The following is a 21,462-nucleotide window of genomic DNA, read 5'->3' as shown; positions in this document are numbered from 1 at the left end:
TTGCCTGTTTACTGCGTCTCTCAATGATTAGTTCCTCACTCTTCAGTGACATTGACATTTATCATCAATTAAAGTGGTTCCCTAAGATTTTTCTTTAATTTTTTTATACCTTTGGTTAGTTGATAAAATGAAAGGTACTCATACCATCTAGCAGACTCTCTCCTCTACCACCGACTTTGTTAGCCCTGCTGTAGAACTGACATCACGACTACAGTGTATTAGACCGCTGCAGCTAATCACTAAGTTCAGCAGTCTCATAAGAACTACATCAGTATCACTGCTAATCCCGGTGATTGACTGCAGCAGGTACATTCCGTGATATCATCGTTGATACCTGTGTCATAGACTGGGGCAATGGTGGAGAGGCATTACTGGGAGTAAGGCGGGTGAATTTTTAAAAACAAGGGAAAATAATGCGGTTGTATTGTTTTGCATTCCAGGTGGGATTATTTTACAGCTGATGTAACCTCCGACTCCAAGCAGACTACTCTACCGCTCAGCCCCTTCTGATCTAAGCAACATTAATATGTGTGAAATGACTGCACAGTGCCCAGGAGGCCCCACAGGAGATTTTATTTAGTGGGAGTGAGGCATGAATTATTTCACACATTCTAGTAAGGAACTCATGATGTACAGACCTGCAGTCACTTCTATGCCACCGCCATGTATTGAAGCTGAAGAGTTAACAGGGAATCTCATACAGCACATAGCTCTGTGGAATGCATCTTCTTACACCGCCCTCCTATTAACACCTTCCTATCCCGAACACACAAGGATAAACACAGGGACACATTACCTTGCTGCCGCCTCAATACTCTCTTCTGCTTTAACGTTACACGCTTCAACCTTAAATAGCCATTAGCTGTGATACACTGAGAAAAATGATGGGTGTGCTGAGATCTGCAGCATCAAAACTGCTATTATTACTGCAAGGTTAATAGCAGAACCGGCCAGAAAAAACTACTGAGCAAAATGATCACAATGGAGTTTTGCGCTAACATTTAATTGATTTTTTTTTTTCATTTAATTGATCGCTAAGTCCATCTTATTTCCTATGGGAGACGGAGGAACGACACAGTCTTGTCACTACTGTGATTTGATTTCAGGGTTAGGTGTGCTGTACATCAATGTATCTGTCTATCATCTATCCATCCATCTATCTATCCATCTATCTATCCATCTATCTATCTACTATCCATCCATCTATCTATCTATCTATCTATCTACTATCCATCCATCTATCTATCCATCTATCCATCCATCTATCTATCCATCTATCTATCTACTATCCATCCATCTATCTATCTACTATCCATCCATCTATCTATCCATCTATCCATCCATCTATCTATCTACTATCCATCCATCTATCTATCCATCTATCCATCCATCTATCTATCCATCTATCCATCCATCTATCTATCCATCTATCTATCTACTATCCATCCATCTATCCATCCATCTATCTATCCATCTATCTATCTACTATCCATCCATCTATCCATCCATCTATCTATCTACTATCCATCCATCTATCTATCCATCTATCCATCCATCTATCTATCCATCTATCCATCCATCTATCCATCCCTCTATCTATATCTATCTATCTATCAACTAACCATCCATCTATCATCTATCTATCTATCCATCATCTGTTTATATAATCTATTTTTCTAACTATTATTTATTGCCTATCTAATTTATCTATTAGCTATCGGTTTTCTATCATCTATCTATATATTGATCTATGTGATGTCTTTCTATCTTTTAGCTATTTATCTATCTATTATCTATCTATCCATCTCTCTGTCTCTATCTATCTATCTATCTATCTATCTATCTATCCATTTCTCTTTGTCTCTCTAAATCCAGCCATCTTTCTGTCTCTCTCGCCTTCTGTTTATCTATCTATCTATTTATCTTTCTACCTATTATCTATCTATCTATCTTTTTACCTATCTGTTTTATCTATCATTCTATCATCTCTTTGTCTATCTATCTATCTATCTATCTATCCATCTATCATTCTATCTATCTATCTATCTATCTATCTGTCTGTCTATCTATCCCTCTATCTATCTATCTATCTATCTCTATCTATCTATCTATCTATCTATCTATCTATCTATCTATCTGTCTATCTATCTATCTATCTATCTATCTATCTATCTATCTATCTCTATCTATCTATCTATCTATCTATCTATCCATCTATCTGTCTATCCATCTATGTAGCTATCTATCGATCCATTGATCCATCCATCTATATAGCTATCCCTTTCACCTATCGTTCTATGTATCCACTCATCTATCTGTTTTATCTACTGTTCCATCCATCCATCACCTGTAAGAACATAATTGTAGAACACACTCCGCAGATTTCGGATTATTCACTGCCCGAGACAATATTATCTTAGCTATAATTAATGTTGTGCGGACCCTACCTGCCATTATTACATGACTTCTCTGTAGGTCTCGGCTCTGTGTTCATTACTCCTTCTATAACATTTTGGATCCCCCCATATGTAGGTGTATGGAATGACATCAGGTTTAATAACAGTTCTCATCCCTTGTGGGTTTTCCCTGACTGAGCATCTCCTTTTTTTGACAGCTGTGGAGCAGCTGAAGACATGGAGGAATTCTCCAGGGTGCTGAATCAGGAAGCCAGTGGCTAGGCACTAATGAGCAGCCCTTGACAAAGGGGGAGTGCAATGCTTATCTTGGCTCCCTGTCTCCTCCAGCAGCAGGCCATTGGCTGGGAGTCCTCCGCACGTGACCTACTTTGGTGCTGGCTTTGAGCCTCTAATGAATTATAGATGAGGAGGAGCTGAGATGCAGATTTGGCATCAGAAGTAGACTCACATACACACACACAGCTAGGCATCCTCAGGAGCAGAGTTAGCATGCTGCAAGGAGAGATGCACTAGGATAAGGCACATCAGGCGGTCCCTTTAATTTTACAGCTTCAGCATTTCTTCCCTTATTTGCAGACTTGCAAGCTTTCCATATCATTTCTCCAGTAAGTCAGGAAGATGAGGCAAGGCTTTCTGATAGAGTGTGTGATCACTGGCATGGCTTTGCTGTCTGCTAGTATCTCTGCATCTGCTGATAACAGACCTGTTCTCACTGGGCATTTTTTGGTGGACTTACATGAAGGAGGAGAGCAAGAAGCTAAACAACTTGCTAAGGAATATGGCTTTGGTGGGGCCAGAAAGGTAATGATGATGTCTCCTTCCTTATTTCCATGATGTTCTGCATGTACTGTACAATTACAGTCATGCTGTGTGTTTGGCTTTAATGTAGAAATACAATATATGGAATTTTCTTGTAGTTTTTCTCAAGGGGATGGGATCTAGGCAACTTCGACAAAACAGAATCATGGTGACAGTGTGATGATGGGATTTAAACCTTATTTGGGTCATTTAAAGCGCAATTCACACAATGCAAAGTTCAGATTTCATTGGTTTGTCTTTTTTACAGAAAACTGAATTGTGTATATTTGCAAATGATAGAGACAACCCCACTGTAAATGATTTACTGTAGTTACCTAACAGACACCGAGAGAATGGCGCCTCTAAAAATGACATAGTAGTAATGGACTTAGTGTAATTCCTATAGTTTAAACTGTAAGTACAGTATAGATGTATGTATACGATATATATATATATATATATATATATATATATATATATATATATATATATAAATATAAATATATATATATATATAAATATATATATATATTTATATATATATATATATATTTTTTTTTTTTTTTTAAATATAAATATGTATATATATATATATATATATATATATATATATATATATATATATATTGGATACATCTTCCTAATTCGAAATATTCCTGCTAAGTCCTGGAATCCCTACAATTTAGAGTCATTCATTGGAGAAGGCACTAAATTGGGCCTGGCTATAACCGAGGACCGTCTCTAGTCCACATGTAGTGTTTCTAAGAGTATAGTGGGCTTCTGTGTTGTATACTGTGTACTGTGTGATTACTTGTATTATTATGGCATTTACAAGTCTTTGTGACCATTACTGATCCACAACTCCCAGGATTTTCCCATATTCCAAGAGTTGTCGATTGTCAGATCACATCTGGACACTGTAGAACTTAAGGACTTAGTATCTTTCCTGCCATTCATCTCTTTTTCGCTATGTATTGACAATACAGTCTATTAGATGCTTTGCCCTTCAATAAGCCTCATTCAATTATAGCGTCAAACGGATTAGGATACACATTCTCTGTTGGCCGGAGATATGTATATATTTTGGATAATCCTTCGCCTCTTTGCCAGTGTTATGGGAAAACTGATAATTTGGACTGATCATTTGTCAGGACTGATCATTGGCAAATGAAGATATGGAAAATGGAAAGAGTCACAATAGAGGAACATCATACATGCGGTTTGTTGCCAAACTGGATCTTCTCTACTGTACATGGAACGCGTATTTGATAATAATTTCCATTTGCTATACTTTTTTGCTATTCATTTTATTGTTTCCTGATATTTGCATTCTACAAGCACTTGAGTATGTGTAATTACATGTGCGGTCGGATTACACAGGTCTTCCCCTACTGTAATAATATACGTCTCCTCATTACAGTAACCCATTTAAAGCGTTTAACTGTCAAAGCTACAGTATACGTGATAAGCCCCTGATTGGCAGAGAAGATAGAAAGAAGGATAGAAACAAATAGAAAGTAATGAGCCTAAAAACAAATATCTCAGGTATAAAAAAAAAAATACTTTGCTAAAATTGTATTATTACATTTAGAAATATAAAGATATAAATATTTTGTTTCTTAATAATACATAAAAATGTTAAATTATATATATATATATATATATATATATATACACATTTTTATATATATATATATATATATATATATATATATATATATATATATATAAAAAAAAATTCTAATCAATTTAATAAATATATAACAGGCCAATTATGGCAGCAGTGTTCTATGCTTAAATATTGAATATTCCAAGAAAGCACAAACAAAACTTCAGACTTGAAAAGTTACAGTTATACTTTTTTTTTTTTTTTAATTCTGACCTCGACCAACCTGAATCAATAGTAATAGAGGTGAAGAGGTGATGATCCGCTTCTCCAGCAAGAAGGGAAAAATTCTTAAAAATAAAAAAAGATAAATGATTGATGATAACACCGTCAACAATGTCATATATATTTATTTATATTTATATATGTATAAAATGCATTACATTATATTTACATATGTACTGTATATATATCTAATATAGAATTGAAAAGTGCTGCAGAATATGATGGAGCTATATATAATAATAGTAATTAAAAATATAATACATGCATGAATACAAATGTTTATATACACGTGCGCTTGCATACATATATATATATATATATATATATATATATAATTGTGAAGTGCTGTGGAATATGTTGGCATTATATAAGTAATAATATTAATAATAGAATATATATATATACACATATCAATACACATTTTTATATACACGTGCACGTGTGTGTGTGTGTGTGTGTATATATATATATATATATATATATATATATATATATAAACAATTGTAAAGTGTTGTGGAATATGATGGCACTATATAAACAATAACAATAAAAATATGTATATATATACATGTGAATATACATTTTCACATACTTGTGTGCGTGTGTATATATGTGGACCGTGAGGAAGGCGGACAACACCGCCGAAACGCGCAGTATCATCTGCGTTTAGTTTCCTGCATTTATCTTTTGTACCTGAGTCGATTGGATAAGGATTTATCAATAAACTTGAAGAATTTTAAATAGCATACTGAAGTCCTGATGTCCATGCTGGATCTCATTCCTATGTTGCATATATATATATATATATATATATATATATATATTTATTTATATTTATACATATATATATATATATATATATATATACATATATATATATGTACATATATATATAAATATATATATAAATAGAGAGAGGCAGAGAAATATATACAAATGTATTATTTTAATCCTCCTTAATGATATTTTTAACAACTTTACCATAGACAGGTGGATAGATAGATAGATAGATAGATAGATAGATAGATAGATAGAGAACTATATCTATATACAACTATTTATCATTTTTCCATAGTAGTTTTAGGCTTTGTTTAGAGCAACATCAGATGCTACTTTGCCGCCAATAGTAGAATATGATGAATACATATCTGGCATCCGTTCTTTAGATACCTAATCTGTTGTACATTGCTGTCTTTATCCGGAACGTGCGTCTCCATTTCGGTCTCTTTGAAGCTATAACATCAGTCCCCGGTTTTCTTCACGCTATTCATGCTAATATTTATTTACTAAACTGAGTCAGTAAAATAAATCACAATGACAGGAAGACAATGTAGATGGTCATAATGGATGTGGCCATATTTGTCTTGCAGCACATGCAGGTTGCCTGTAATAGACATACTATTTACAGCTCTCTTTATTTTGCACTATGCTGGCCCTACGTCGTATTCGAGGCAGTACATTATGTCTTGCATGTTACACATGCACCATCTTCGTTTTCTAAAAGAGGCTTAAGAAAAATAGATTGATCCCTATTATTACTCCTTTAGAGGTGGTACACAAGATCACTTTTTATTATGTCTTTTGATGTTTTTCTTATTATAACCAATATTACCAATTTTGCAAACTGGTATCATTTACCCAAGAACCCCTGTCTACCAGGTGTGCACAATATTACTAGGTCTGTGTTGCTTGGAGGCCATTGTTGTAGATTGCTGCAGCTGTAAGTTTTGAAAAATCCCCTTTCAGCTATCACATTATTATATATTATATTATTACATAATACTCAATATAATAAGGGTTGAATTCCCACATTCCCCTTTGAAGTTTGACAAAGGCTTCCTGAAGATTAGCTGAAACATTATCAACCTACCCGGGGAAGTTCGGTTTGGAAGGTGCGTTTAGATAAAGTTCGGTTTGGCGGGTGCGTTTAGATAAAGTTTGGTTTGGGACCCGGACTTGACCTGAACCCCAATGGGAGTCACTGATTGGCAGTTTGAGTCTCCACCCACATGCAGCCAGCTATAAACAGAGCACTTCCGGAAGAGGGTGAGCGGAGGTTTTCCATTTTTTGGGGGGTTCACACTACACCCGATCGTGCTGTTGTTACCCCCAGTGCAAGGGGTTCAAACACTGCAAGTGACTCACTCTGGGCTGAACTCTGAGCGTACCCGAGCACAGCGATGCATGTGGAAGTGGTTTGCCTACATAAAGCACCCGAACTCCAAACCCAAACTCTGTTTTTTTTTTTGTAAACCTCGGGTTCACTCATCTCTATTCACTAGGTGTTGAAATCATTCTGCAAGAAATATTGGCCTAGTTGGACTAGATAGCTTCAAAACAACTTACGTAAAGGTTCTCGGTTCTCCTCCTTCCTCATAGCCTGCACAGCTCTCCTGTCCAAAAAATGGCTAACGATTGAGAACCATGTGACCAGACCTGTCCATCAGTCTCCTTTGATATAAAAACAGCTTTCCCATGTACAGTGTTTTTCATTAGAAGAAAGCTGAGGAACAGGTTTGGTCTCATACAGATCAATCAGCAGCCATTTTGTTAAGTAGACAGCTGTGTAGTCTGTCAGGAAGGAGGAGAACTTGTAATACTTATACATTATAATAGTAAGTGCCACAAAATCATGTCCCAAGAAATCACTTAAAATAAAGTGGCCAACCCACTTTAAGATCATGGAACTGTAAACAGCAGGAAAACATGTAGACGTCAATGTCATGTCCCCAGAATCAACCCATGGCTATATGTTCCTTGTAGCCTGGTGCATGGTCCTGATGAAAGTATCCTGCCAGGGACCAAACAGCTGCTAAACCAGCCTGAACTATTGAGACCGAACAGGAAAATTAAATCATTAAATCATACTGCTCGTGCCAAATTCTCATCCCCACCAGTGCAACAGAAATCTGGATTCCTCACACCAGGCAGTGTTCAGTGATATAATTTTTGAACTCTTTGGCCGACTGGAGTATAACCCTTCTGTTTCCCAGTAATGTTGCTCAAACAGATTGTCTGCTGTTATAGCTCAGCCATGCAAAGAAATAATTATTTGTGCATTCGGACACATTAGTTTGAGCACTTGCAATGTATATGGCTGTAATTTGCTTGACGGTTCGCCGCCTGCCTATCGGAACATTTCTTGACACCCTCCTCTGACCTCTTTTATTGTTCAGTTCTTTAAATTGACACAATCCTTTTTTCTTCTTTTTTTTTCCAATCACATCATTCTTGGTATAGTCTTAACAACATTGCATGAGAAAACCCGACAAGTTTGGCAGTTTTTACAGTACTGCTTCCAGCTAGTCTAATACCAATAACCTTGCCTCTAAGAATGTTTTCCAGGCTCAGTTTTCCTATTCTAATGTAGATTCACAATGAAACACATATCCATGGAAAACTAGCCCATTTTTACGTTAGATTAGATTTTAGCCTGGATTTTGAGGTCTAATTTCCATAACAGTGATTCTAGTCATGAAATGGAATGTTACACAATGCTGTCTACTCAAGGGCCAGGCACTGATTCCATTACCTATGGCTGATGCCCTTTGCTGTGGTCCATGTTCTGTTTCACCAGTTGCCCAGTATATCTCTCTCACATCATCAGCCAAGGCTTTTTAAGGTCAATCTAGACACACCTTTGTGTCTCAGTATTCAGTAAGATATGTGTTCAGTTTCTGTTTGCTTTGGAGTTTGCTTTCATCCAGTTCCTTCAGCTGCAATCATCTCTGCAAACTTCCTTAATTTCTACAACCTGCATCTACTGGTCCCGCTGATTATGCAAGAAATGCAAATTATTTTCTAGAGATTTTATATATAAAAATATACATACACTATGCCTTGCGAAAGTATTCGGCCCCCTTGAATTTTTCAACCTTTTCCCACATTTCAGGCTATAAAGATAAAAAAAATTATTTTATGGTGTAGAATCAACAAGTGGGACACAATTGTGAAATTGAACAAAATTGATTGATTATTTTAAACTTTTATAAAAAATAATAAACTGAAAATTGGGGCGTGCAATATTATTCGGCCCCTTTAGGTTAATACTTTGTAGCGCCACCTTTTGCTGCGATTACAGCTGCAAGTCGCTTGGGGTATGTCTCTATCAGTTTTGCACATCGAGAGACTGAATTTCTTGCCCATTCTTCCTTTGCAAACAACTGGAGCTGAGTGAGGTTGGATGGAGAGTGTTTGTGAACAGCAGTTTTCAGCTCTTTGCACAGATTCTTGATTGGATTCAGGTCTGGACTTTGACTTGGCCATTCTAACACCTGGGAACGTTTATTTGTGAACAATTCCATTGTAGACTTTGCTTTATGTTTTGGATCATTGTCTTGCTGAAAGACAAATCTCCATCCCAGTCTCAGGTCTTTTGCAGACACTAACAGGTTTTCTTCAAGAATGGTCCTGTATTTGGCTCCATCCATCTTTCCATCAATTTTAACTATCTTCCCTGTCCCTGCTGAAGAAAATCAGGCCCAAACCATGATGCTGCCACCACCATGTTTGACAGTGGGGATGGTGTATTCAGGGTGATGAGCTGTGTTGCTTTTACGCCAAACATATCGTTTGGCATTGTGCCCAAAACATTCGATTTTGGTTTCATCTGACCAGAACACTTTCTTCCACATGTTTGGTGTGTCTCTCAGGTGGCTTGTGGAAAACTTTAAATGACATTTTTTAAGGATATCTTTGAGAAATGGCTTTCTCCTTGCCACTCTTCCATAAAGGCCAGATTTGTGCAGTGTACGACTGATTGTTGTCCTATGGACAGACTCTCCCACCTCAGCTGTAGATCTCTGCAGTTCATCCAGAGTGATCATGGGCCTCTTAGCTGCATCTCTGATCAGTCTTCTCCTTGTTTGAGATGAAATTTTTGAGGGACATCCAGGTCTTGTTAGATTTGCAGAGATATGATACTCCTTCCATTTCAATATGATCAGTTGCAGAGTGCTCCTTGGGATGTTCTGGAAATCTTTTTGTAACCAAATCCAGCTTTAAACTTCTCCACAACAGTATCACGGACCTGCCTGTTGTGTTCCTTGGTCTTCATGATGCTATTTGCACTTTAAACAGAACACTGAGACTATCACAGAGCAGGTGCATTTATACGGAGACTTGATTACGCACAGGTGGCTTATATTTATCATCATCAGTCATTCAGGACAACATTGGATCATTCAGAGATCCTCAATGAACTTCTGGAGTGAGTTTGCTGCACTGAAAGTAAAAGGGACGAATAATATTGATTGCCCCAATTTTCAGTTTATTCTTCTTTACATATGTTTAAAATAAGCAATACATTTCTAACAACTTCACAATTGTGTCCCACTTGTTGTTGATTCTTCACCATAACATTACATTTTTTTATCTTTATGTTTGAAGCCTGAAACATGGGAAAAGGTTGAAATATTCAAGGCACTATATATATATATATATATATATATATATATATATATACAGTTAGGTCCAGAAATATTTGGACAGTGACACAAGTTTTGTTATTTTAGCTGTTTACAAAAACATGTTCAGAAATACAATTATATATATAATATGGGCTGAAAGTGCACACTCCCAGCTGCAATATGAGAGTTTTCACATCCAAATCGGAGAAAGGGTTTAGGAATTATAGCTCTGTAATGCATAGCCTCCTCTTTTTCAAGGGACCAAAAGTAATTGGACAAGGGACTCTAAGGGCTGCAATTAACTCTGAAGGCGTCTCCCTCGTTAACCTGTAATCAATGAAGTAGTTAAAAGGTCTGGGGTTGATTACAGGTGTGTGGTTTTTCATTTGGAAGTTGTTGCAGTGACCAGACAACATGCGGTCTAAGGAACTCTCAATTGAGGTGAAGCAGAACATCCTGAGGCTGAAAAAAAAGAAAAAATCCATCAGAGAGATAGCAGACATGCTTGGAGTAGCAAAATCAACAGTCGGGTACATTCTGAGAAAAAAGGAATTGACTGGTGAGCTTGGAAACTCAAAAAGGCCACGGATGACAACAGTGGTGGATGATCAGCCCAGATTCAGCCAAATGCCGCAAAGTTGATCGGACGGCGCTTCATAGTACAGATGGATAATGACCCCAAGCATACAGCCAAAGCTACCCAGGAGTTCATGAGTGCAAAAAAGTGGAACATTCTGCAATGGCCAAGTCAATCACCAGATCTTAACCCAATTGAGCATGCATTTCACTTGCTCAAATCCAGACTTAAGACGGAAAGACCCACAAACAAGCAAGACCTGAAGGCTGCGGCTGTAAAGGCCTGGCAAAGCATTAAGAAGGAGGAAACCCAGCGTTTGGTGATGTCCATGGGTTCCAGACTTAAGGCAGTGATTGCCTCCAAAGGATTCGCAACAAAATATTGAAATTAAAAATATTTTGTTTGGGTTTGGTTTATTTGTCCAATTACTTTTGACCTCCTAAAATGTGGAGTGTTTGTAAAGAAATGTGTACAATTCCTACAATTTCTATCAGATATTTTTGTTCAAACCTTCAAATTAAACGTTACAATCTGCACTTGAATTCTGTTGTAGAGGTTTCATTTCAAATCCAATGTGGTGGCATGCAGAGCCCAACTCGCGGAAATTGTGTCACTGTCCAAATATTTCTGGACCTAACTGTATATATGTGTATATATACAGTGATAGAAAATAATTTGTATTTCTTAATCATTTTTCTCGCAGACCATCCTAAGAATTCTGTAAGGGGGGGGGCGGAAAATAGCTGAAATGGATTGAAACACCATGCAAAAGGAATGGGGACAGCATGGGGAAGATGCCTGGACATAGCTCTGACTTCCAGGTCGCTGAATGCGTTGTCACTAGTCAAGGCCATAGGCATAAATTTGGCCTTTTGTTTTCTGCAGCAGAATTCAGTGAGGGTTTTAAATGGTGAAAGGAGAGTTAACTGTAGTAAACCACACATCTGGGGTGAAGAATCCACCCTGCCAAGCCCTGGCAGCCAATGAATGGATTGCCCTAGGTCCAGATCATAATTTGATTATATAGTACATTTTAAATATTTACAAGTAATAGGGACCATAAAGAGGATAAGTGAACTTGAAAGTATACTCAACGTTGGACCCTTTGGTTATGAAATACAAGGTAATTGTATTAGGCTCCCTTACCACTCTCAGTTTTTGGTGCATTCATTTTAGTTAAAGCCAGAATCCTCAACACGTCTGTTTGACTTGAAATAAATAACTTGAAAAAAAAAAGAAAACTCCTAAAAACTGCACAAATAAAGCTAGACATATTTTAGTTTTGCACATTAAATTATAGGGTTTGTTCTACAATGGATTGATGGTTTCTCTGTTTGTCTTAGTGATGTGTCAGTCGCGAATGATCCAATTCAAAAATCCTGCTCTCTGCTGTGAGAGCCATTAAATTCTCTTAACGGTTCTCACTTGACATAAAATTTGGCTGTTTGTTGGGCAAAAGTCCGCCCACCTGAACAAACCCCACCCACTTAGCAATTTAATTGGCCCATTGTGAGTGGGCGGGGTTTAATAGTAGAAGGGCAGGGTTTTGGTGACGTTAACATAAGCTTAAATATTCACCATTAGGATCCGAAAGAGCCGTCTCTTTTTGGGAACTGGATCACCAAAAAGAGCCGAACTGCCCATCACTAGTGTGTCTAATGAAAGGTCTCAAAGATTAGTTTAGTAAGTAATACTTCAACTTACAACATTGGAAAATGCTAGGGCTTGTTCACACTATTTGTTTCACAATGTTATTTTTATTTACCGGCGTTTTCACAAGTACTGTATGGTGGATCCACCTTATAATAAATCCCAACTAATAGGAATTCTTTAATTTGTAGCAGGCTCCATAAAGTTTCCATTGTGGTCCTCTGATTTTTCCAATAAGAATCGTGCTGCAGAATTCTGTGTAATTGATGTCTAAAATACCTGGAGCCCTGCAGTAAAGAGACTAAAAATAACTTGAAATTTCGGAAAGATTGGAAGTTTTCCAAATTAAAAAAGGAAAAAATAGGAAACCTAAAAATAAAATGCTACTATATCACTGGTGTATATGGTTCATATGGATGGGAAAGAATGTTTTATTTTTTATTTTTGCCTTGTTAAATTAATGGAGTGTTTTCTAGGACTATGAAAAATTTATATAATGCTACACCTCAGAGGTTTTCTACAATTTCTTCCACGCAGTATGTAGTAAAAGCAAAGAAGGGAATTTTGTTACTTACCGTAAATTCCTTTTCTTCTAGCTCTTATTGGGAGACCCAGACGATTGGGGTATAGCTACTGCCCTCCGGAGGCCACACAAAGCACTACACTAAAAAGTGCAAGGCCCCTCCCCTTCTGGCTATACCCCCCCGTGGTATCACGGGTTCTCCAGTTTTAGTGCCAAAGCAAGAAGGAGGAAGCCAATAACTGGTTTAAACAAATTAACTCCGAATAACGTCGGAGAACTGAAAAACCGTTCAACATGAACAACATGTGTACCCGCAAACAACAAAAAAATCCCGAAGGACAACAGGGCGGGTGCTGGGTCTCCCAATAAGAGCTAGAAGAAAAGGAATTTACGGTAAGTAACAAAATTCCCTTCTTCTTCAGCGCTCTATTGGGAGACCCAGACGATTGGGACGTCCAAAAGCTGTCCCTGGGTGGGTAAAGAGATACCTCATGTTAGAGCTGCAAAACAGCCCTCCCCTACGGGGATGTCACTGCCGCCTGCAGGACTCTTCTACCTAAGCTGGCATCCGCCGAAGCATAGGTATGCACCTGATAATGTTTGGTGAAAGTGTGCAGACTCGACCAGGTAGCTGCCTGGCACACCTGTTGAGCCGAAGCCTGGTGTCGCAAAGCCCAGGACGCACCCACAGCTCTGGTTGAGTGGGCTTTCAGCCCTGAAGGAACCGGAAGCCCAGCAGAACGGTAGGCTTCCAGAATTGGTTCTTTGATCCATCGAGCCAGGGTGGCTTTAGAAGCCTGCGACCCCTTGCGCTGGCCAGCGACAAGGACAAAAAGTGCATCTGAACGGCGGATAGGCGCCGTGCGAGAAATATAGATTCTGAGTGCTCTCACCAGATCTAGCAAACGTAAGTCTTTCTCATACCGGTGAACCGGCTGAGGACAAAAGGAAGGCAAGGATATATCCTGATTAAGATGAAACGAGGATACGACCTTAGGGAGAAACTCCGGAATGGGGCGCAGCACTACCTTGTCCTGGTGGAACACCAGGAAGGGAGCCTTGGATGACAGAGCTGCCAGCTCAGACACTCGCCGAAGCGATGTGATCGCAACAAGAAACGCCACTTTCTGTGACAGGCGAGAAAAGGAAACGTCCTTTAGAGGCTCGAAGGGCGGCTTTTGCAGAGCAACTAGTACTCTGTTCAGATCCCATGGATCTAACGGCCGCTTGTACGGGGGCACAATATGACAGACCCCCTGTAGGAACGTGCGCACCTTAGGAAGACGTGCTAGACGCTTCTGAAAAAACACAGATAGTGCCGAGACTTGCCCTTTAAGGGAGCTGAGCGACAAGCCCTTTTCCAACCCCGATTGCAGGAAGGAAAGAAAGGTGGGCAATGCAAATGGCCAAGGGGATACTCTCTGTGCAGAGCACCAGGATAAGAAAATCTTCCACGTTCTGTGGTAGATCTTAGCAGACGTTGACTTCCTAGCTTGTCTCATTGTGGCTACGACTCCTTGAGATAATCCTGCGGACGCTAGGATCCAGGACTCAATGGCCACACAGTCAGGTTCAGGGCCGCAGAATTCTGATGGAAAAACGGCCCTTGGGACAGTAAGTCTGGTCGGTCTGGCAGTGACCACGGTCGACCGACCGTGAGATGCCACAGATCCGGATACCACGATCTCCTCGGCCAGTCTGGGGCGACAAGTATGACGCGGCTGCAATCGGATCTGATCTTGCGTAACACTCTGGGCAAGAGTGCCAGAGGTGGGAAGACGTATGGGAGCCGGAACTGCGACCAATCTTGAACTAATGCGTCTGCCGCCAGAGCTCTTTGATCGCGCGACCTCGCCATGAATGCCGGGACCTTGTTGTTGTGCCGGGACGCCATTAGGTCGACGTCCGGCACTCCCCATCGGCGACAGATTTCCTGAAACACGTCCGGGTGAAGGGACCACTCCCCTGCGTCCATGCCCTGGCGACTGAGGAAGTCTGCTTCCCAATTTTCTACGCCTGGGATGTGAACCGCGGATATGGTGGATGCTGTGTCCTCCACCCACATTAGAATGCGCCGGACTTCTTGGAATGCTTGCCGACTGCGCGTCCCTCCTTGGTGGTTGATGTATGCCACCGCTGTGGAGTTGTCCGACTGGATTCGGATCTGCTTTCCTTCCAGCCACTGTTGGAAGGCCAGTAGGGCAAGATACACTGCCCTGATTTCCAGAACATTGATCTGAAGGGTGGACTCCTGCGGAGTCCACGTCCCCTGGGCCCTGTGGTGGAGAAACACTGCTCCCCACCCTGACAGACTCGCATCTGTCGTGACCACTGCCCAGGATGGGGGCAGGAAGGATCTTCCCTGAGACAATGAGGTGGGAAGGAGCCACCATTGTAGAGAGTCCTTGGCCGTCTGGGAAAGAGAGACTTTCCTGTCCAGGGACGTTGACTTCCCGTCCCATTGGCGGAGAATGTCCCATTGAAGTGGGCGCAGATGAAACTGCGCAAAGGGAACTGCTTCCATGGCTGCCACCATCTTCCCGAGGAAGTGCATGAGGCGCCGTAAGGGGTGCGACTGGCCTTGAAGGAGGGATTGCACCCCTGTCTGTAGGGACCGCTGCTTGTTCAGCGGAAGCTTCACTCTCGCTGCTCGAGTATGAAACTCCATGCCAAGATACGTTAGCGACTGTGACGGTGACAGATTCGACTTTGGAAAGTTGATGATCCATCCGAACGTCTGTAGAGTCTCCAGCGTAGCATGTAGACTGAGTTGGCATGCCTCTTGAGAGGGTGCCTTGACAAGTAGATCGTCTAGGTAAGGGATCACCGAGTGTCCCTGAGAGTGCAAGACTGCTACCACCGCCGCCATGACCTTGGTGAAGACCCGGGGGGCTGTCGCCAGACCGAATGGCAGAGCTACGAACTGAAGATGGTCGTTTCCTATCACAAAACGTAGAAAACGTTGATGTTCTGTAGCAATTGGCACGTGGAGATAAGCATCTTTGATGTCTATTGAGGCAAGGAAGTCTCCTTGAGACATTGAGGCAACGACAGAGCGGAGGGTTTCCATCCGGAACCGTCTGGCGTGCACATGTTTGTTGAGCAGCTTTAGATCCAGAACAGGACGGAACGAGCCGTCCTTTTTTGGAACCACAAAGAGATTGGAGTAAAACCCTCGCCCTTGTTCCTGAGGCGGTACAGGAACCACTACTCCTTCCGCTCTTAGGGAGTCCACCGCCTGCAGCAGGGCATCTGCTCGGTCTGGATGTGGGGAGGTTCTGAAGAACCGAGCTGGAGGACGAGAACTGAACTCGATTCTGTACCCGCGAGACAAAATGTTTGTCACCCACCGGTCTTTGACCTGTGACATCCAAATGTCGGAAAAGCGGGAAAGCCTGCCCCCGACCGGAGATGCGGAGGGGGGGGGGCTGGAAGTCATGAGGTAGCCGCTTTGGAAGCGGTTCCTCCATTTGCTTTCTTGGGGCGTGCGTGAGCCCGCCAGGAATCTGAGACTCTTTGCGTCCTCTGAGTCCCTTTGGACGAGGAGAATTGTGTCTTGCCCGAACCTCGAAAGGACTGAAACCTCTGCTGCCATTTTTTCTGCTGAGGTTTGCTTGATCTGGGCTGGGGTAAGGAAGAGTCTTTACCCTTGGACTGTTTAATGATGTCAGCCAATGGCTCGCCAAACAGTCTATCTCTAGATAAAGGCAAGCTGGTTAAACATTTTTTGGAACCAGCATCTGCTTTCCAGTCCTTTAACCACAAGGCTCTGCGCAAAACTACCGAATTGGCGGACGCCATTGAGGTGCGGCTGGTAGATTCTAGGACCGCATTGATAGCGTAAGACGCAAACGCAGACATCTGCGAGGTAAGGGACGCCACTTGCGGCACCGCTGGATGTATGATAGCATCCACTTTTGCTAAACCAGCTGAAATAGCTTGGAGTGCCCATACGGCTGCGAATGCTGGAGCAAACGACGCGCCGATAGCTTCATAGACAGATTTTAACCAAAGGTCCATCTGTCTGTCATTGGCATCCTTAAGTGAAGCGCCATCCTCCACTGCAACTATGGATCTAGCTGCAAGTTTGGAAATCGGGGGGTCTACTTTTGGACACTGGGTCCAGCGCTTGACCACATCAGGGGGGAAAGGAAAACGTGTATCCTTAGAACGTTTAGAGAAACGCCTTTCTGGATGAGCGTCGTGTTTCTGGATTGACTCTCTGAAGTCAGAGTGATCCAAGAAAGCACTCAATTTACGCTTGGGATAGAGGAAACGAAACTTCTCCTGCTCTGCAGCTGCCTCCTCTGCAGAAGGAGCTGGGGGAGAAATATCCAACAGTCTATTGATGGCTGAGATAAGCTCGTTTACCATGGCGTCCCCATCCGGGGTATCCAGATTGAGAGGGGTTCCAGGATAAGACTCCTGATCACTCTCTTCAGACGCATCACAGGGCGACTGATTGCGCTGAGACCCTGAGCAGTGTGATGACGTTGAGGGTCTTTCCCAGCGAGCTCGCTTAGGGTGGCTAGGGCTATCATCTGAGTCATAATACTCAGCCTGGGAAGCCGGGGACCCCCTTGCAGTCTGGATTAATTCCAACTGAGGGGGATTAGAGGACAGAGACCTCGCCGTGTCCATAGACTGAGCCCCAGTCATGGATTGCAAAGTTTCAAGGATTTTTGCCATAGTCACAGACATTCCATCAGCAAAAACTGCAAAGTCTGTCCCTGACACCGGGGCAGAACTTACAAGCGTCTCAGCCTGGGTCACTACCCCTCCGGACTCCGGCTGGCGAAGCAGCACCGGATCTGAGCATTGCACACAATGGGGGTCTTTGGAACCTGCTGGTAGAGCAGCCCCACATGCAGCACACGCAGTGTACACAGCCCTAGCCTTGGCAGCCTTGCGTTTTGTGGATGACATGTTGCTGCCTCCTCAGAGCGATCTGGGTATCCAGCCAGGAAGCGACCTCACAGTGCAAGAAATAAATAAATATATATATCTGGTGACACAGTACACCAATGCACACTGAGGCACTAGAGGGGCCAGCTGAAATGCCGCTTACCGCCCGCTTAAGAGCGGGTGTGTGGTCTCCAAAAGCCCCCTAGTCCAGGTCTCCCAGAGCCTTGCGTCCTTCCTCTAGCCAGACTGCATGTAATGGCTGCCGGCGTCCTGGGAGAGGAGGGGGGGCGGGCCCTGGGCGTTCCTGACTAAGAGCGGGAAGCCTGCTTCCCTCTGTGCCTAGTGAGAGGGCTGGAGCATGTAAATCAGGCTCCAGTCCTCGTCGCTGCTGCGAAACAGCGTCTCTCCCCTACCCTGATTGACAGGGTGGGGGCGGGAACGAAGCGGAGCTAGGCCGCAAAAGCCGGGGACTGGATTTATAAACGCCGCCGCCGTAAAAGCGCGGTCGGCGTGTCCCCGGCGCACTACAAGTCACAGCAGCGCCGCCGGTCCAGTGGGGGTCGGCGCTGCGTTCCCACAACACAAAAGTCCCCCAGTAAACTGCAGGAACACCAACTCAATCGTTACGGTCCCCGGCGCACTACAACACCCAGCCAGCCCGGAGTGTGTCTGTGCCTGCCGGGGACACAGAGTACCTGTATGATGCAGGGCCTTGTCCCTGATTGTACTCCTGCTCCGTATCCATCAGGTGCTATGGGTCTGTGGATGGAGCCCGGCGTCAGAGCTTAGAGGCCGGCAGGATCCCACTTCCACAGAGCCCTACAAGGGGATGTGGAAGGAAAACAGCATGTGGGGCTCCAGCCCCTGTACCAGCAATAGGTACCTCAACCTTACAACACCATCCACGGGTGAGAAGGGAGCATGCTGGGGGCCCTATATGGGCCCTCTTTTCTTCCATCCGAAATAGTCAGCAGCTACTGCTGACTAAAATCTGTGGAGCCATGCGTGGATGTCTGACCTCCTTCGCACAAAGCTTGAAAACTGGAGAACCCGTGATACCACGGGGTGGTATAGCCAGAAGGGGAGGGGCCTTGCACTTTTTAGTGTAGTGCTTTGTGTGGCCTCCGGAGGGCAGTAGCTATACCCCAATCGTCTGGGTCTCCCAATAGAGCGCTGAAGAAAGCTGAATTTATATCTAGCAAATAAAACTAGATGTTAAAATAAGGCTCCGCTTTTATACCCTGCATTTCCGGAACATTAACTGTATATTGCAAATTGTGCATGGTGTGTTATGTAGTGTATATACAATGATGAAGAAACTCTCATTTCCTGTTCCTTTTATTCGCAAGATTTTTCTTCCGTCATGACCGTTCACCTTGAAGCTTGACTTCGTTTACTGTCAGTTCACATGATGAATATAGTCCTTCGCTTTCACTCCTTCATATCAATTGCCCTTGGTTGTCAAACGTCCATAAATTCCTGGATAGTTCGTAAAAACAGGGCATTTTTATTTTACCAGACTGTAAAAAAATTTTTGGGTTAACCCTGATATCTTTGTAGCTGAAGGCGCATATATATATATATATATATATATATATATATATATATATATATATATATATATATATATATATACAGTATATATATATACATATATATATATATGTATATAAATTTATATATATATATATATATATATATATATATATATACATATATTGCAAAAATAAAATGAACAAGATATATATATATATATATATATACAGTATATATATATATATATATATATATATATACATATATATATATATATATACATATATATATAAATAAATATTATTTTGACCGTAATCATCACCATTTTACAATTTAGGCTGTGTTCACACGGGGAATTTTTGCACTGGTTTGTTCTGCAGCAAAACCGTAGGTTTTGCCAGGAAATAACCTGTGGTTTTGCAGTGTTCGTTGCGTTTTTTTTTTTTTGCGCTTTTGCACTTCCTCATTGATTTGTATAGATAAAAACTGTGGTAAAATCGCAGCAAAACTGTGGTAAAAATGCTGAAACAATTGACGTGTTCATTCTTTCAAAAACCAAAAGTCAGGAAAAAACAGCAGGTGTTTTGTCTGTGTGTGCATGAGATTTCAGAAATCTGTCATGCGATGTTCAGCTCTGCATACACGTGCTGCTACAGTGGCGTCAGACTATGACAAGCAACCTGAGGCTTCTGGATTGTTCAGCTAGATCCGTGTGCTGGCTGGTTCAGGTTCACTGGTCTTCAGCTCTGCAAGAGTTAATTCCTACAGACTGCTGAGTAGGACCTAAGTGCTCACGTTGCTGATTTCCAAGTGCAGCTGTCACTTCCTTCCTTAAGGCACTACCTCCTTCCATGAGGTGACGATGATAGCTTCAGTTTTTATTCCAGTGATCCTGGTCTTGGTGCTTTTCCTGCGTATGGTGATCTGTGCTGCGCTTCTGAATGGTGTGTGTTCCCCTGTTGTGAGTTACTTCCTCCCCTTTTGCGTTACTCCCCAATACACATATTGTCTCTCCTGCATGTTTTGAGTGCTGTGTTTATGAGTTTACATTCTCCCTTTTCTGTGTCATTTTCTGGGGTTTTGTCTTTGTTTTTTGTTGCCCGCCATGAGAGTGTGGGAGAAGGGGAGTAAGATCAGGATGTTAAGGCCGCTTTACATACAGCGATATCGCTAGCGATCTCGTTAGCAATGTGACACGCCAGATCGTAGATACGATTTGTCGAGATCGCACATAGGTTGTTTTGTGACGGGCGCTTTAAAAACGACCTATGTGCGATCTCGACAAATCGTATCTACGATCTGGCATGCCACATCGCTAACAAGATCGCTAGCAATATCGTTGTGTGTAAAGCAGCCTTTAGGGTCATGCTGGGGTCTCAAACCTGTTTACCATCAAACCTATCTTCGAGATAAGGGACAGTGCAGAATCACAAGTCTTAGGGCCAGCCTAGGGACCCCTTTCCTGTCTCCATTTACCCTGTGACAGAATCTCACAGACTTTGCTGGGACAGTGAAAGCAGTGTTTTATTAGCAGTGATTTGCATAAAACCAATGCAAACAAATGCTAAAAACACAGCAAAAACGCCCTGTGTGAGCATAGCCTTAAGCGGGCTTTACACGCTGCGACATCGCTAATGCGGAGTCGTTGGGGTCACGGAATTTGTGACGCACATCCGGCCGCATTAGCGATGCCGTTGCGTGTGACACCGATAAGCGATTTTGCATCGTTGCAAAAACGTGCAAAATCGCTGATCGGC

At 41.9% G+C, this 21,462-nt stretch overlaps 1 protein-coding gene across 1 annotated transcript in view; it reads left to right on the top strand.

Moving 5' to 3' along the window:
• Window positions 1–2,829: 2,829 nt before the first annotated feature.
• The window catches only part of PCSK2 (proprotein convertase subtilisin/kexin type 2), a 362,431-nt gene continuing 343,798 nt past the window's right edge, over window positions 2,830–21,462 (top strand). Inside the window, exon 1 of the mRNA XM_075339275.1 lies at window positions 2,830–3,218. Coding sequence (XP_075195390.1) covers window positions 3,036–3,218 — 183 coding nt within the window. The 5' untranslated portion in view covers window positions 2,830–3,035. The remainder of the gene's footprint in view (window positions 3,219–21,462) is intronic.

Source organism: Anomaloglossus baeobatrachus, chromosome 3 (assembly GCF_048569485.1).
Source record: "Anomaloglossus baeobatrachus isolate aAnoBae1 chromosome 3, aAnoBae1.hap1, whole genome shotgun sequence".
Taxonomy (NCBI): Eukaryota; Metazoa; Chordata; class Amphibia; order Anura; family Aromobatidae; genus Anomaloglossus; species Anomaloglossus baeobatrachus.
Note: the sequence above shows the minus strand (reverse complement) of the source record. Positions and strands in the feature narration are given on the sequence as shown.